Genomic DNA, 16,414 nt, shown 5'->3' with positions numbered 1-16,414 from the left:
TCGGGATGTTACCAACGAACGAGCTTTCGATCGTCATAAGATTATCTCGTCTATTATCAATGTCCTAGGGATACTACTGATAATCGAGGCATTCAATACTTAAAACTCACTGTACCTTTTGTTCTGAGAATTTTAAATTTTATATCATTTTTATGGCGGCGAATCTGTTCGGAAAGGTGGATCTCAAGGCTTGAGGGTAACAATTGAAATTGAAAGGAATAATTTGTTGAATGATAACGAGTTTTCATATTTTATGCACAAATTGGTAATTTATCCAAATTCCAATCAATTTTCTTTCATATTTTTCAGTTCCTTTTAACAACAGAAGGAAAGAACTTCAGACACAAATGAGGGACGGAAACTATAAAACGATGATGAATGGTTCTTCAGATTGTCGTGAAATACTACAGATAATAACCTCATGCAACAATATAGTCAACAAAAAAAGGTATTTATATTTAAAAATTGGAAAGGATAGAAGTGTAATTAGAATGTCAGAATTTGTCCATTTGAATAAAAGCTAACGACTCACCGAAAGCTAACGAATCTTTGGCATTGAAATTGTTCAAAAGCAAGGATCAACACCAAGGACGGCTCGACAGAAAAGGAAAGGGAGGCTAAGCCTCCTCATACAGCTGAGTACCAAAATTCATAATGTACCGGGTGGGCAAAATTCGTAGACCACTGAGGGGATCTCGAGAACTATAGCAACTAGATGAAATCGGATTTCCTAACTAATCCAAATCTGAAAACAGAACCAGCCTATTATTTAAAGATTTTGAATTATGAACAAAAATTGAGAAATTGCTATTTTCAATAATGATGAATTAAAAATAGATGCATAGGAGAAGTGATTCGACAATCGGTAATTCCGATCACAGAATCCACGAATAATTAGACCTTAGGCCTAACGCACACGACCGACAATCGGTGGGTGACTATTTTGTCGGTTGAAATACAGAACACGTATGATAATGCACCAACGCACATGACCGACTTTTAGTCGGGCCTATAAAACAGTCGGAGCACGCTCCATTTCAGAACCCATCACGATTGTCGTTGAAGCAGATGGGCATATAGGCTTCTCTTGTTTCAACGCACATGAATGACAGTTTAGTCGGTTTTTGATCTCTTTTCTGTTGCGAATTACTGTACGTGTGGGTATTAAATAGAAGGTACACGATCAAAATTGGATATAGACATTGAAAAATCAATCTGTGAGGTACAGAAGAGGAGACATTTGTATGATACCTCAACAGCAGAGTACTTGAATAAAATGCAGAAAAAAAAACTTCGGGAGGAAGTGTGTGTTCAGTTGATGTCTGGAATGAATTCATAAAGGATACCCAAAATATCCCATTTCTGCTTCTCTTCCTTCGGTACCTCAAATAAATAAACAAACCTGCCAGCGCAACCGAAGCGGTCTATTGTAGCACACAAGCAAGCTCATACAGCTAGACCTCTCACTCTAGCCCATCATACTCAAGAAGGAGATGATGACGGAGGGAAGAGGGGGCGATTCTTGGGTTCGTCTAGGTGGGCTTGGGAGAGCTAAAGCAAAGAGTAACAACAAGAGGTTTCACTTCGCCGATTTACAAGGGAAGATCGAATGCATGGAATTTCAACCTTGAAGTGGGGAGACGCTACGCGCCAGCAATACTGCGCTCAGATTCACTACAGTCAAACGAGAATCTGGGCGACCAATCAGATTGGGACTTGCGAACAGAACGAACATCTGCTTTCGTTTTCGTCCCTCCACTAAACCAAGGAACATTCAAGGGCATTGAAACGCAACCGGCCAAAATGATAGAGTGAATACTCTTGTTGATACTCTTTGGCTAAAGACTCCAAGTCTGATCCTGTCTTCCGCCGGGCAGTCACAGAGGATGTGCTCAATACTTTCGTCGTACTCTAGTCTACAGAGCGGGTCATTGACGATGTTGAGTTTGTTTAGGTGGGCTCTGAAACTAAAATTTCTCGTAAGGCCGCCATTATTGATCTCAGATTCAGAAAATGCAAGCAACGTCTGGTGTATAGGAAGTGGTGAAATGGCCCTGTGCGAGTGAAGCAGTCCAGGACTGTTGCTCTAAAAGAAATCCAACAATCAACCCCCAGTAATAATTATGATAATAATAGTAATTAACGTGTAACGGGATTTCCTCGGTGTACTCGAGCGCCAGCTATTCTTTAAGGGAGAATAGCAAACCTACCCTGGCAGCTACTAGCCGGAGACAAGGTTCCCTGGTGTCTAGGATCTTAGCGACGCCCAATGATAGACAAAATCAACGTACACAACTTTTATTTGTCGACTCGTAAAAGGGGAACACAAATGGCACTATTACAAAATTCTTACAGTGACTCGAAATCAGTGAGATTTACAGGGCAAAACGGACGGAATGACACGGGATCCGATCTCAAACGTTATACGGGGGTTAACGGACTTGTTCGCCAGCCAGAACCTGAGACGTACACGTACAGATATGGGACTTCAGCCAGGTTAGGGGATGAAAGACGGCACAGATTTACGACAGCTCACCCCTAGGTGCGTTCTTCGCCCCCTGAATATCCACGCCAGCGGGGTTCTTCGATAACCGCTGAGGTGAGCGTCAAAACAACGGGGGAAGAAAGAGGGTTAGCCACTTCAAAGTGCTTCCGCACCCCCTGAGTATCCACGCCAGCGGGGTGCTTTAGCAGTAGGGGTGGAACTTAACCCGGGGTAGGAAGGGATGAGGGGAGGCTGAAGTTCCAATGATACGAAGGAGAGAAAAAAAATGGCGGAGTGTCGTCTTACCTAAGGTTTGTCCACTTGCACTCGCAAAACAGCACGAATCGCCTAAACACGGTGAATAAGAATACAAAAAAAAAAGAAAACTGGAATTCTATTCGTAAGAAAAAAAAACTAAAAGAAATCTTCTAATTAATATATTGACGGCCGGTACTAGTCGTAGGCGAAAAACTATGAGACGGCAAGTTAACATTCGGTGAATCAACCGTAAGTGAAGTGGCCTGCGGGGGAACATCTGATTTTATACCCACAGGGGGGGTGCGGAAATCAGATGTGCCCGACAGTCGAAATTCGGTAAATTTGTGTCGATGAAAACGTCTTAATTTCGACTTATCTAGCTAGCGACCAAAAAAACACGGTTATCTTCCAATTCAGGATGTTTTATACGGTACGACATCGTTTTTTCAGAACTGAAAACGGGACAAAAACGGTGCGGTATGTTTACAATTCCGAACGATGTCGGAATCCTGAATTGGAAATTCGAAAAGATTTCTCGGAAAATGAATTCAAAACAAAATTACTTAAAAATGAACACTAAAATAATTTCTTCATAAACTTTTTAGGGTTTTCACTCCCAATCTCTGAAACAAAATCAATTAAAAATGAAATCAACGATTTGCTCCTGCGTAAATTCTTGCACTAATTTGTCAGGAGCAAATTAACTAGAAAAAATTGTTGCCTGACAATGAACTCAAAATAAATAACGTTGAAATTATAATTCTAAGTTGTAACGTTTCGGAGTCTATATCAGACCTCTTCATCAGACGAAAAATCTATTTTTGAAAATCTTCTAAATTGTGGCTTTTGTTTGACATTAATTGTCAACACACAGAAACAGAGACTGCATAAAAACGTTGATTCATTTAATTTTCTAAAATGGGGGGGTAGGTTTGAGAACTACCCTCTCGTTACAAACGATGTACAAATTGATCACATCGTGTATTTCAAACCGAATTCATAATCATTTTGAAAAGAACATCATTGCCATGCAACAGGAAGGATGCACCGAAGACAGCCGAGGGTGCAAAGAACAACTAATTCAGTTATCTGCAATCAAGCGTTCTCCAAGCGAAGGAATCTTTACGCTGCGTACATAGACTACAAAAAAGCATTCGATTCTATACCTCACGAATGGCTATTGACGATCTTGAAGATCTACAAGGTGGATTGCAATATTGTTAAATTCCTGAAAAACGCAATAGCAGATGGCTTCATTACAACAGGACCTATTCCAATAAGACGCGGAATTTTCCAAGGAGATTCGCTGAGCCCTCTGTGGTTCTGTATGGCCCTGAATCCCTTGTCTCATAGATTGAATTCTACGGACTACGCATTTGCCATCAAGAGCGACTGTAGAACCATTATGAAACTGAATCATATCCTTTACCTGGACGATTTGAATCTTTTCGCATCTACCAAAAAACAAATGCAATTTCACAATTGAAGTTCAGTTGTCTGTAGCAACCCATGATCCTGAATTAGAACTCATGATTCATGCTAGACCGTGTCGGGTCCGGGCCGGGACCCGGACGGGACACGGTAAAAGAATTATATGAGAAATTTCAATTGACCCATCCACACTACACCGGTTGGGACACGTGCCGTGCCCGTGTTTTCAGAGAGGCGACCCGGTTGCAAAGGCCCGGAGTCGGTCCCGGCCCGGACCCGACACGGTCTAGCATGAATCAGCCTTTATACCTAAAAAACACATTTCACAATGATACGAATCGAAGAGATGAAAACTTTTGGAAACTAAGGTTTTTTCTATGAAGTCTTTTTGTTTATCCTTATGAATTGTGATGGGCTTTTTCTCTCACCCTGGACGCTCCTTACCTTTGCTCGGGCGCCAGTGGGGCAATCAGTGGAACCCCACGTCTCTCACAGAATCTCCAAAAATTAGAGAGCCCGGGTAGACTTGAATGATCAGTGGAGAAGGGTAGAAGTGAAAACTAGGGTGGTAGCGTCTTCTTTGTCTCTGCTTTCTGACGGTTTTTAATCGTTCAAAAAGAGTACCTACCTCTTCTGACGAAAACCTAGTTCTAACTGATTTAGGGAACTGTCTCTCACTGGCAAAAATAACTGGCTACAAAATAAATGTTTAGTCCTTTATTCCTTCTGGATTAAATTATATACAGAAATGTACAAGTCTCAACAAATATTGATGTCAACCGGCGTCCTGGTCAGTGTGGGGGCGGCTGATGAAACACGGTCTCTCCAGGAGAATACGGTTGAAAAAGACGGTAAATACGGTTAAATTTTGTACGGTCACTACAGAGGAGTACGGTGGAAATAGACGGTAGTTACGGTCTGTTGAGATCCTGGCAAGTCACCCCTTCTGTCGGCGGAAATCGGTACAGTGGCTGGTCTCAGTCGAATGGCAGTGCACCCTGTCTCTCTCTCCTTGTCTCTCTCTCTCTCTGTTACCCTCTGTCGGCGGAAATCGGTACCGTGGCTGGTCTCAGTCCAATTGCAGTGCTGTCTCTCTCTCTCTCCCTCTGGTCCTCAAAATGGCTGCCAGTCAGACAGCAGGTCGGAAGGAACTGTCAACCTGTAACTTGATCGGTCGGAAATCGGCAATCTATTAACAAAATAAGCACCAAAAATATGGTAGACACCCAGTCCTACGGGGACCCCACGGCGGTCGCACGGACACGGATGGCCGGCACTCTACACAGTCTATGATCACTAGATCAAGTTTAAAACGGTAGGTAAGTATTTTCAGCCAGTCCAACAGACTAAAGAAAGCGGAAAATAGCCCTCAGGTATGCACTACGTAAGAAATAATAATACTACAAGTGACTTGGCTTAAACTTTTTGTCTTCCTGACGTACTTTCCAATTAACGCAATCAACCTTCGGCACTTTTCTCGACAGCACGATCTCAATTAATTTCCCTCTGACCTTCAGCCGCTTCAGCGCCCTGCGCTGAAGAAGTACCTCCCCTCTCCTTGGGAAACTTGTCCCACTATTGTTCGGTCAATCAGCCGGCTCGGAAAGAAACAGAAACAACTGAAGAGACGGAAAAACTGAACAAGTTGAAAGACCGCTCTCGACTCAGAAAATGTACGGTTGAACGGAAATAATTATAAAATACAGGAATTCTGAAAGCAAAAAACATTTACGGTTTCTGCTACAAATATGGAACTAGTCGGTGGAAAACAATGTTAAAATATCAATCGGTAAAGACCCCCTATGATGATATAACGGTTTTCTTCAAAAATATTTCGGTTAATAGGTCGTATTATACAAGTATAGGTGAAGAAATTTCGTTTTCGTGGCGGGGCAAAATCTGCCTCGTCACATCCCCCTCTGCCTTCCGAAAGAAAAATAAAACTTCGTTTTATTTTTCTTCCAACTCGCTGTGTTCGTCGGTATAGGTTCGTTGTAGCCTGTGAACAAACGAATGCTGCGGGATTATTGATCTCCGAGTTGTTTTCCGGCATAATGAACTAGCTAATAGAAATGACAGTAGATACGGTTAGCGCATCCACCAATTATTAAGGGCAGATCAAAGGCGGTTTACGGAACGGTAAGTTTAATAGAAGGAAGAAGAAAAAAAAATACATTAATCGGTGTCGATCAGTCGACCTTAACCTTCTTCCTAAGGGTCGGCGACGGTGTGGGCGCTGCTGGGGCGGCCGGTCTGAGCCGCAGGTCCGGCAGCCAGGCTTCTTCCCGGTTTCTCAACGGTGGGGATAAACGGTGGTCGGTGGATAAACGGTGGTCGGTGGATAAACGGTTGGGTGCCTGGTCGGTCTCAGACGGTGGGGCGGTCGGTGCAATGCCCTCGGCGGTGGACGACGGAACTGGGATAGCGTTGGAGACTCCGGAGGCACGGCCAGGCCTCGTCGGTGTTTCTCGCACTCGGTTGGGTTCCCCTACACAGCAGTCGCGGGACAATACCCCCATAAGGCCGCATCTGGAGCAGAATTTGACCCTTACTCCTTGGCATCTCTCCCTGGTGTGGCCTTCACCACCACACCTCCAACAACTTCGTGGTCCCAGCTCAAGGAATACCTGGATCCCATTGGTGCCAACGGTTCTGGTGGCTGGCATCACGGTATTGGTACTCACATCGGTGGTTAATGGCCTGGGGCACTCAAAATCCGTCCTCAGGCTCATGGCTGGCGACGATTCCCTGGACGGTGGAGACGGTAACGGTAGGGGTGTTGACGGTGACGGTGACGGTGACGGTGGGGGCGGAGGCGGTGACGGTGGAGGCGGCGTCGTGGATTGGAACTGTAGCGGTCTCCCCAAACTATAACGGCGCATCCTGCAAATACATACAGTTAATCGGACAGTAATTTACGGTTCATTAGTACCCTCTTCGCTTTGAACGGTACTACTATACGGTTAGTAACGGTATTTATATTTCAGACACCCCCTCTTCAAGAGAGGGCTTCAGATCTTTAATATGAACATGTCGGAAAACCTTACCACCGCCATCCTTGATTTTATACACTACCGGAGAGATTACTTTGACAACGGTATATGGACCGGAATATTTCGGGGCCAATTGGGCGGCAATTCCCTCTACTGCAGAAGATAAGGGATGCTCCCTTCGGTACACCTGGTCTCCTATTCTGCATCGCCAGACCCTCCGGCGTAGATTGTAGTAGTGGCTCTGCTAGGAGAAAGCTTGGGCTAATCTAGTTCGGACAAACTCATAAGTTTCGGTAAAACGGTTTAGTTTATTTGCATGCAAAGTAACCTGCGGTTCGGTGTGATCCTTTTCATCCCGGTTGGCCATCTCAGCTACATACTTGGCGTTCGGTGAACGCATCTCCCTACTAAAATTCAGGAACGCTGGGGTGTATCCGGTCGACTCCTGCCTTGCAGAGTTTATTGCGAAGGTCGACTCCTTCAGATGCTCATCCCAGGTACGCTGATCCTTTCCACAGAACTGAGCTATCATGGTTTTAAGGGTACGGTTGGCTCTTTCTACGGGGTTACTTTGGGGAGAATACACTGGTGCAAAACGGTGTCGGATCCCAAGATCTCGTAGACTTCCCTTGAACAACCGGCTATCATACTGGGATCCATTATCACTAATGGCGGTTTTCGGGCATCCAAACTTCAGGATTACATCCTCGTACAAGGCCTGGTACACACCCTTTGCGGTTGCTCTTCTCAAGGGCCACCCATTTCGAAAATCGGTCCTGCATCACAACTAAATAACAGTTTCCCTTCCTCGAACGAGGAGGGAAGGACCTGGTAGCTCCGGTGTCCAAGAGTGCAGCGAACTCCTTGTCTCCTACAAAACCATTAATAAACGGACGGTGATCAGTTGGTTTTCCTTGCTCAGGAACCGAGGACGTGGTTGTTTTGAACTGGCGGATCCCCGGTTTCAGGCAGTTCCTTGGTAGTTTAACGAACACCTACAGTCCCTAGACATGATACCCCTCTTACCACATCGAGAGCAGAACAGCAGCGGCTTCGAGGTGCATTGTGATCGGAGATGACCCCTTCTACCACATCTCCAGCACTGTGGCTCGGTTGGCGGTCGGTCAGATTTTTTTGGTTCGTCTCGTCGCTGAGGTGCTGCAGAGCTTTGGGATGGTTTCGGTTTTTCGGACGGTTCGGTGCGGTTCGTAGTGTTCAGGTTCATTCCAATCGGTTTGACGGTCGGTGGGGAATTTCGGAAGGTAAGATGTGGTTCGTTGATGAGACTCTTTTGGAACGGTGGCGAAGTATAGTTAGCTGTTTGCCATTTGATCAATTCGAAAACTTTTCCCTCTCGGAGCAGTTCATCTATTGTGGCGGTCGGTTGGAAGGCCTGGGCGGTTTCTAATTCTGGCAGTAAACGTCGTCGGATAATATTCACCTGCTCCTCCTCGGTTGGTCGCTTTACGGTCAATTTCTGAAACAGATTTTGCATTCGAGTTACATACAACAAGAGTCGTTCATCGGTTCCTTGAGTGCGTTTCTTGATCTCCTCTAGTAGAATCTCCTCGTAATCAGGAGGAAGAAAGGCCTCTCGGAGTTGGTCTTTGAAATCTGTCCAGTCGCTGAATGTGCCTCTTCGGGGAATGTACCAGTCTCTTGCATCCTTACGTAACAACTCGTAGATGGACTCGAATAACTGTTCGTGGCTCACCTTTCTAGCCTCGGCAAGATACTCAGCCTCTTCCAGGAACGAGGTCACACTGGTCGACCCATCAAATGTCAGGCTCCATTTCCATACAGGAACAGTAGGAACGGAATAATTGGTAGTTTTCGGCGGTTTCGTCAACGTATCTTCGGTCGTCAGTTCGATTTCCTTGGCCGTCGAGACTTCGCTACCTACTTCTCTCACTCCAGCGGTTACGGTAGGAGATGACGCAAAGGAAACTCTCCTTCTTGATTCGGCAAACTCCCTCGCTAATCGCCTGGACTCAGGGGATGTTATCAACGGTCTGTGGTCATCATCGGTTTGGACGGTTGGTAGAGATTGTTCAACGGTAAATGGGAGATTATCGGCGAGCGGTCGGTTGTATGAGGGTCGACTCTACAAAAAAGTACGTTCGATTTGTTGGCTTATTACCCTACAAACTTCTTGGCGGTCTTGCTGCAGCCTGTTCTCCTGAGTGGTCGATATGTGAGGATATGTCACCTTCTTCTCCAAAGTTCAACAAGTCTGCATCTCCAACGGTTGTTGAACACGGAATCAAACCTGGACCAAGTCTAGATGCGCAGTCCGGTAATTCCCGGTCAATCAGCGACGGATTGCCGGCTGACAGGTTCCCTGGAATACCACCTATCCAGTGAGTATTCTCCAGTAATCTCATAGCCATCTTCAGAGAGTGTTCCAGCTCGGTTTTCTTGTGAAGCAGACTGACAGCTTCCGGAGATAGACTTCTCAGTCGGCCTTGAACGTGCAATAGCCGGCTCCTTATGCGCTGTAACTCATTGTCTCTATTAGCAAAGTCAAACTCACATATCTCACCCATCAAGTCGAACAACTTGGCACCACAAACACCACTTTCCTGTGCCTGGTCAATGTCATCTCTTGGTATTATCGGAATTTCGGAATGGATAGCCCTTCTCAGTTGAGCTCTCTTATCCTGAACGGTATGTCCTACGGTGCAGCCTCTTGCCTCTAACTCCCACGTAAGTTCGTCGCTCTTCAGTCGGTTGACATCCATTTTTACTTCACCAGAAACTCAGAAGAAATATTTACAATATGCACTCTATGGATATATACAAGAAATAAAGAACGGTTACCAATTTGCCAGTGTAGAGTATTTTGGTTCGAAAAGAAGAAAAAAAATTCAGAAACGGTACGGACGGTTACGGTAACAAGAACTACTCACAGAACAGCAGAAGTCCCTGCTCGGGAGCCAGATGTGATGGGCTTTTTCTCTCACCCTGGACGCTCCTTACCTTTGCTCGGGCGCCAGTGGGGCAATCAGTGGAACCCCACGTCTCTCACAGAATCTCCAAAAATTAGAGAGCCCGGGTAGACTTGAATGATCAGTGGAGAAGGGTAGAAGTGAAAACTAGGGTGGTAGCGTCTTCTTTGTCTCTGCTTTCTGACGGTTTTTAATCGTTCAAAAAGAGTACCTACCTCTTCTGACGAAAACCTAGTTCTAACTGATTTTGGGAACTGTCTCTCACTGGCAAAAATAACTGGCTACAAAATAAATGTTTAGTCCTTTATTCCTTCTGGATTAAATTATATACAGAAATGTACAAGTCTCAACAAATATTGATGTCAACCGGCGTCCTGGTCAGTGTGGGGGCGGCTGATGAAACACGGTCTCTCCAGGAGAATACGGTTGAAAAAGACGGTAAATACGGTTAAATTTTGTACGGTCACTACAGAGTAGTACGGTGGAAATAGACGGTAGTTACGGTCTGTTGAGATCCTGGCAAGTCACTCCTTCTGTCGGCGGAAATCGGTACAGTGGCTGGTCTCAGTCGAATGGCAGTGCACCCTGTCTCTCTCTCCTTGTCTCTCTCTCTCTCTCTCTGTTACCCCCTGTCGGCGGAAATCGGTACCGTGGCTGGTCTCAGTCCAATTGCAGTGCTGTCTCTCTCTCTCTCTCTCTCTCTCTCCCTCTCTCTCCCTCTGGTCCTCAAAATGGCTGCCAGTCAGACAGCAGGTCGGAAGGAACTGTCAACCTGTAACTTGATCGGTCGGAAATCGGCAATCTATTAACAAAATAAGCACCAAAAATATGGTAGACACCCAGTCCTACGGGGACACCACGGCGGTCGCACGGACACGGATGGCCGGCACTCTACACAGTCTACGATCACTAGATCAAGTTTAAAACGGTAGGTAAGTATTTTCAGCCAGTCCAACAGACTAAAGAAAGCGGAAAATAGCCCTCAGGTATGCACTACGTAAGAAATAATAATACTACAAGTGACTTGCCTTAAACTTTTTGTCTTCCTGACGTACTTTCCAATTAACGCAATCAACCTTTGGCACTTTTCTCGACAGCACGATCTCAATTAATTTCCCTCTGACCTTCAGCCGCTTCAGCGCCCTGCGCTGAAGAAGTACCTCCCCTCTCCTTGGGAAACTTGCCCCACTATTGTTCGCACAATCAGCCGGCTCGGAAAGAAACAGAAACAACTGAAGAGACGGAAAAACTGAACAAGTTGAAAGACCGCTCTCGACTCAGAAAATGTACGGTTGAACGGAAATAATTATAAAATACAGGAATTCTGAAAGCAAAAGACATTTACGGTTTCTGCTACAAATATGGAACTAGTCGGTGGAAAACAATGTTAAAATATCAATCGGTAAAGACCCCCTATGATGATATAACGGTTTTCTTCAAAAATATTTCGGTTAATAGGTCGTATTATACAAGTATAGGTGAAGAAATTTCGTTTTCCTGGCGGGGCAAAATCTGCCTCGTCACAGAATCTGCAACAGGACGTATCGGTAGCCGTTTTGGCCTATTCTCACGTTCAACAATTGTTGGTTTAGGATATTCTGCACAATTTTTCAGTGCTTATGACATCTATTGACATTAGAGGCAATCTTTGTGGTGTCTGGCGGGCTATGTATTATACCAATATGTGAGATAATTTTGTTGTTTGAATATTTCCATCCATTGAAATCTTCATATTACGAATAAGATTGGAAAACATTGATACTCATAGATGTTTCAAGAAAGCTAGAGAAAAATGTATGGCACTTTTTCGACCCCGATTTTCAGAAAATGAGTAATCTCAATGAGCGTCTTCTTTTGTTTCAAGTTAAAACTGATAACTCATTTTTTTCTCTTTTTTCTAGTGTCTAAGTGATATGGAAAAACCAAAAATAAGATTCTAGAATCATTTTTTCATGTAGAATTCAGTGGCGTTGTCGAATAAATTTTTCAGTCCGCTTATTAGAGTGATATAATCCTTTTATTTTTCAATTATATATCCAGTTGTTTATTTTATATTTCAGTTCAATATCTCACTGAGTATATACATATAATACATGTATGTACATAATATATGTATTTACATATAATATTATATGTACGTCGTTCCTCGAATTGTTCTCCCAATGAAAAACTACAGATCTTATTCAGTGAAGATGTTAATAATTTCAATTTCGCTTTTGTCTTCGGTATAATTCAGTTCTTTTTCACTGAAGATCGAAACACACACTATGACTAAGGAAGAGAACGAAGATTTCTCAAAAGCTTGGCTTAGAATAAAGAGCTAAATCCGAACAATAATTGTTGTCAGTCCAATTCCCTCATTAATCCAATCAAATATAGAATGACTGTGAGAAGAACAAATATATATTTACATATAAATTTCTGTTCAATTTTCAGAGAAAAGAGTTCCACTAATGACTCCTCATCCTTATCTAGGGAAGAAAGACGTCGAAGACGTAGGGCTACCCAGAAATACCGCACTGCACATGCAACAAGAGAACGAATAAGGGTGGAGGCTTTCAATGTGGCATTTGCTGAGCTTCGAAAACTGCTTCCTACATTACCTCCAGATAAGAAACTCAGTAAAATAGAAATATTAAGGCTAGCAATTTGTTATATAGCATATCTTAATCATGTTCTAGAAGCATGATAGTTATTTCCAAATATTTATTTATTGAGAATATTTTAGTACCTACCAGCAGCGTATATAGCCGATATTTTCTGGTCGGGGGGAGGTAGGGGCGACACGCTCACCCTATGGAATGATACTTTGGTATAATTCACTTTCCTTAATTAATATATACGACACTGGTACCTACTAGGTATCTAAAATAGTTTTATAATTATTTCGGTTCCGATTCGTGAAGAATTGGTTCCACTAATTGTTTGGAGACCACAAAATTTTCTCCTCTTAGTATTTCGAAATGGACATTTATTTTATTTGTTATTGTATTTATTGAATGAATAATGTTGGAAGAATGGCACGAAGATTGTAAGGATTCTCAAGATGAATTGCAAAATATGAAAGAAATTATGTTGTAAACCGAAATTCTTCTTTTTATTGCTTCAATGTTTTATCCTTTCATCATCCCGAGCCAACTGAGGAATAAATATAACAATGTGGAATACACATACCTTCTTACGTATGAAAATTTTCATCTAACCGAGTCAATAACACCTCTATTGATTCATCCTCTTCGAATCAAAGAATATTTTCAAATTCAAAATCTTCAAAAAAATAACAAATTCCTCGATATTCGACAATCCACGAGGAGAAGACTGGACCCTTGGATGCTAGCTGTAGGCGGCCGTTTTCAATAATTCTGGCCATTTGAAAAGCTTCTTGATGTACAGGAGGGTAACCGAGTGAAAGTGTCCCTATACCTTATTGTGGAAACTAAAGGAGCTAGAAGAAAAAGTTTAGTACAAAACTCGTCTCTGATCGATTGAACTTTTATTTTTCATAACTCACCTTGACAGAGGGTGCCCCATTTTTTCCCTGTTGGTATCAACTCTCTTATTTTAAAGGAAAATCCTGTATGTTATTGCATGTTTTAATTCCTTGTCAAATTTTAAGGTAACTTTGGTAGGACAACCATTTTCCTTTATAGCACCGATTCTGACATATTCGACTTTATCCTAGAATTTTGACAGCTGTAAGTGCTCACTAAAATAGCAGATACTAGTTTTCCAATGAATACATCAGCTCTTGTCAACATATCGAATCATACGTTACATCTCTATTTTTAACAATTTGATATACAGGGTCTTCAAAAATTAAAGTTAAAAATGCAAATAGAAGTTCATTCAGAATTTAATTTTTTCAAATGGCAACCTATTTTTCCCATTTATGATGTAGAGCAGGTTAAAATGGTAAATATTTTCAAAAATATGGTCGAAAAAGTGCATTTTTCCGTAAGAACCAAAGAAAATTATAATTTATTTTTGCTGCTATATAGTTTTTGATAAATTTAATTAACTAGATTCACTAATGAAAGACAATACTCCTTTACTTACCTTGATTACTAATCAATACTCGCTCCCAATAAAATTAAATTATTTCAATTTTAAAGGGAGACTCGACTAACACATACATTTTATTTCTCAAAAAAATCAAGCAGTTGTCTGACAACACAAAAGAAAACTCAAAAATACACAATTAGATAAGTGCTAGGTTCCACAGTTACCATATTCTATCAGCTTAATTAATTAATTATCTTTGGTTCTTACAAGAAAGTCCAAGAAAGTCTTTTTCGTCCATTTGTGCATCTTAGAGAAGAAAAGCAGAGATTTCTTGTTATGAATTCAATTAGCAGAATAATTCTAGGAATGGATTTAAATTTGGAAAAAGGCTCGGGTGAACCAGTGAGTCCTTCGAAAATATGGAAGTCATTGCCAGTACACTGGAGTCGCTGAAGACAAGATATTTATCGTGAAATAGTCTCCTCAATGAGGTATTATGTCTGTTCCGGTTAGATGTTACGATGGTACCAGATCGGTTCAAAAAAGTCGCACATTCATTTCCTCAGTCAGCTCGCGCGTAGATTCCCATTCCTATGCTCTTCATCCCGATTCTGAACAGTTCCGACTGCGAAATAAAATAAAGCTTTACAAATAATTGTTCATACAAACTGATTGAACGGATTCCTTATCTAGTTATTTGCATGAAAAGTACAAATGATCAGTGTTTAGATATATTCATTTCAGCTATAATTGACACATAATATGCAGCTCTTTGAGCCGGCTATGGATCTTGTGCAATGCTTATGTTGTGGTCAGTTACATGTTCAACTTATTTGAGGCCGCGTGAAATTATCGAAAAGTTGGTAGAACAAATTCTGAAACTAAGCTCAATATTTAGTACTCAATTTGTTCTAATTTGTTCCGTAAAAAACTTTTCAAGCACCGATCTGGTTTTTGAATAATTCGCATTTCTATGATTTAGTGCTGACTTCACACTCAGCACCAACATTTTCAAATTTCGAAAAAATTTCAATGTGTACTTCAAGCTCCCGTTGATCCCATCAGTATAGGAGGGGCTTCTCGAAAGCAAGCGCAATTTTGTCGTAAATCAAGTGCATGACATGCTAACTGATGGGTGGCCATCTGAAGATATTCAAATGCACCAATAATTTTTCTACGGATATAACGATTCTTCATGTGAATTTTGAAAGAAGAGAATTCGGCTACCACGAAATGAATTTGTTTCATGCTTTTTCTTACTCCAGTAAGCAATTGTATCAAGCAGAATTGAATAATAATATAGTTATTTTCCTATCAAGTGCGGAAAGTGATACTTGCAGTTGAGTGCGGGCAAGACACTTTCCGCAAGAGTTAGGAACAATATTTTTTTTACAAGCGCTTGAAATATATAAATATATCCATTTCACGAAACAGATCATATCTCATTTGATTAATTCATATATAATGACAGACGTAATTCTGCATGTCATTACTATGGATTTCTCATCGTTAACGTTCTATGCATAGAAACATGATAGAATTTAATTTACTCTATAGTATTTGCGTGCGGGAAAAACCCCTGCTAATCCATTCCCGTACGCAAATGCGTGCGGGAAAGAAATAGCAGGCGGTTTTCCCGCACGTTTTGGGAAAGTGACTCTTTCCAACATGGAATGCGTGCGGAAAAAAGATTGAACGCGCACGCTTGTAGAAAAAATTAATTTCACTTGAATCACTGAGTATTATCTTCATGACATACAGAGTGAGTCCGATCGAAATGCTCATATTCTGAAGCTTAATATTATACAGGGGGATTCATTGCGGAGGCCTATTAGATATTTATGGAGAACTTATCATAATTTTGTGCTGGAAATTTACATGTTAGAGTTTTCGACAAACTTTCAGATATCTGCAGAATCTTGTTATACCGGAACAGCCTTCTTCTTCTTTACTCCAAATGGCATACGTATATAGTATATCTTTGCCTCGTTAAGTAGCTGACTTGATGACATTTTCAACAGTATATGTAAACAACTAAACGATTTGTGAGTTATTGTTCTTATGAAAAAAATGGTGGAAACGTAATATTTTCTACTAAATTCCGACTTCAAAGCCGGAGTTTTATTCATTTGGAACTGATACAGGCTATGACGACTTAGATCATTTCTCGATACTCATCATGTTTATTTATGTTAAATAAACATTATTATTATGACTTTAGCCTTGCGGCTTTCACACTCCTCTCCAGAGGAAAATTCACTTATCCCAGATATCTCAGATATCAAAAGGATTAAGCT

The 16,414-nt window shown here is 41.9% G+C and overlaps 1 protein-coding gene across 1 annotated transcript; it reads left to right on the top strand.

Annotated features, from left to right (window-relative positions):
- The first annotated feature begins 315 nt into the window (after positions 1-315).
- On the top strand, positions 316-13,292 carry LOC123315831 (helix-loop-helix protein 1-like). Its single transcript, XM_044901707.1, has 2 exons — positions 316-448; positions 12,552-13,292. The coding sequence occupies exons 1-2, from the start codon at positions 348-350 to the stop codon at positions 12,802-12,804; spliced, it is 354 nt and encodes a 117-aa protein (XP_044757642.1). The 5' UTR covers positions 316-347; the 3' UTR covers positions 12,805-13,292.
- Positions 13,293-16,414: the final 3,122 nt, after the last annotated feature.

Source organism: Coccinella septempunctata, chromosome 6 (assembly GCF_907165205.1).
Source record: "Coccinella septempunctata chromosome 6, icCocSept1.1, whole genome shotgun sequence".
In the NCBI taxonomy this organism is placed as follows: Eukaryota; Metazoa; Arthropoda; class Insecta; order Coleoptera; family Coccinellidae; genus Coccinella; species Coccinella septempunctata.
The sequence above is the reverse complement of the archived record's forward strand: the minus strand, read 5'-3'. Positions and strand labels throughout refer to the sequence as shown.

Coding starts and splice junctions, on each gene's coding strand:
- LOC123315831 (XM_044901707.1), top strand. CDS start 348: ATGAGGGACGGAAACTATAAAACGATGATGAATGGTTCTTCAGATTGT. Junction 449..12,551: donor AATATAGTCAACAAAAAAAG/GTATTTATATTT, acceptor TTCAATTTTCAG/AGAAAAGAGTTCCACTAATG.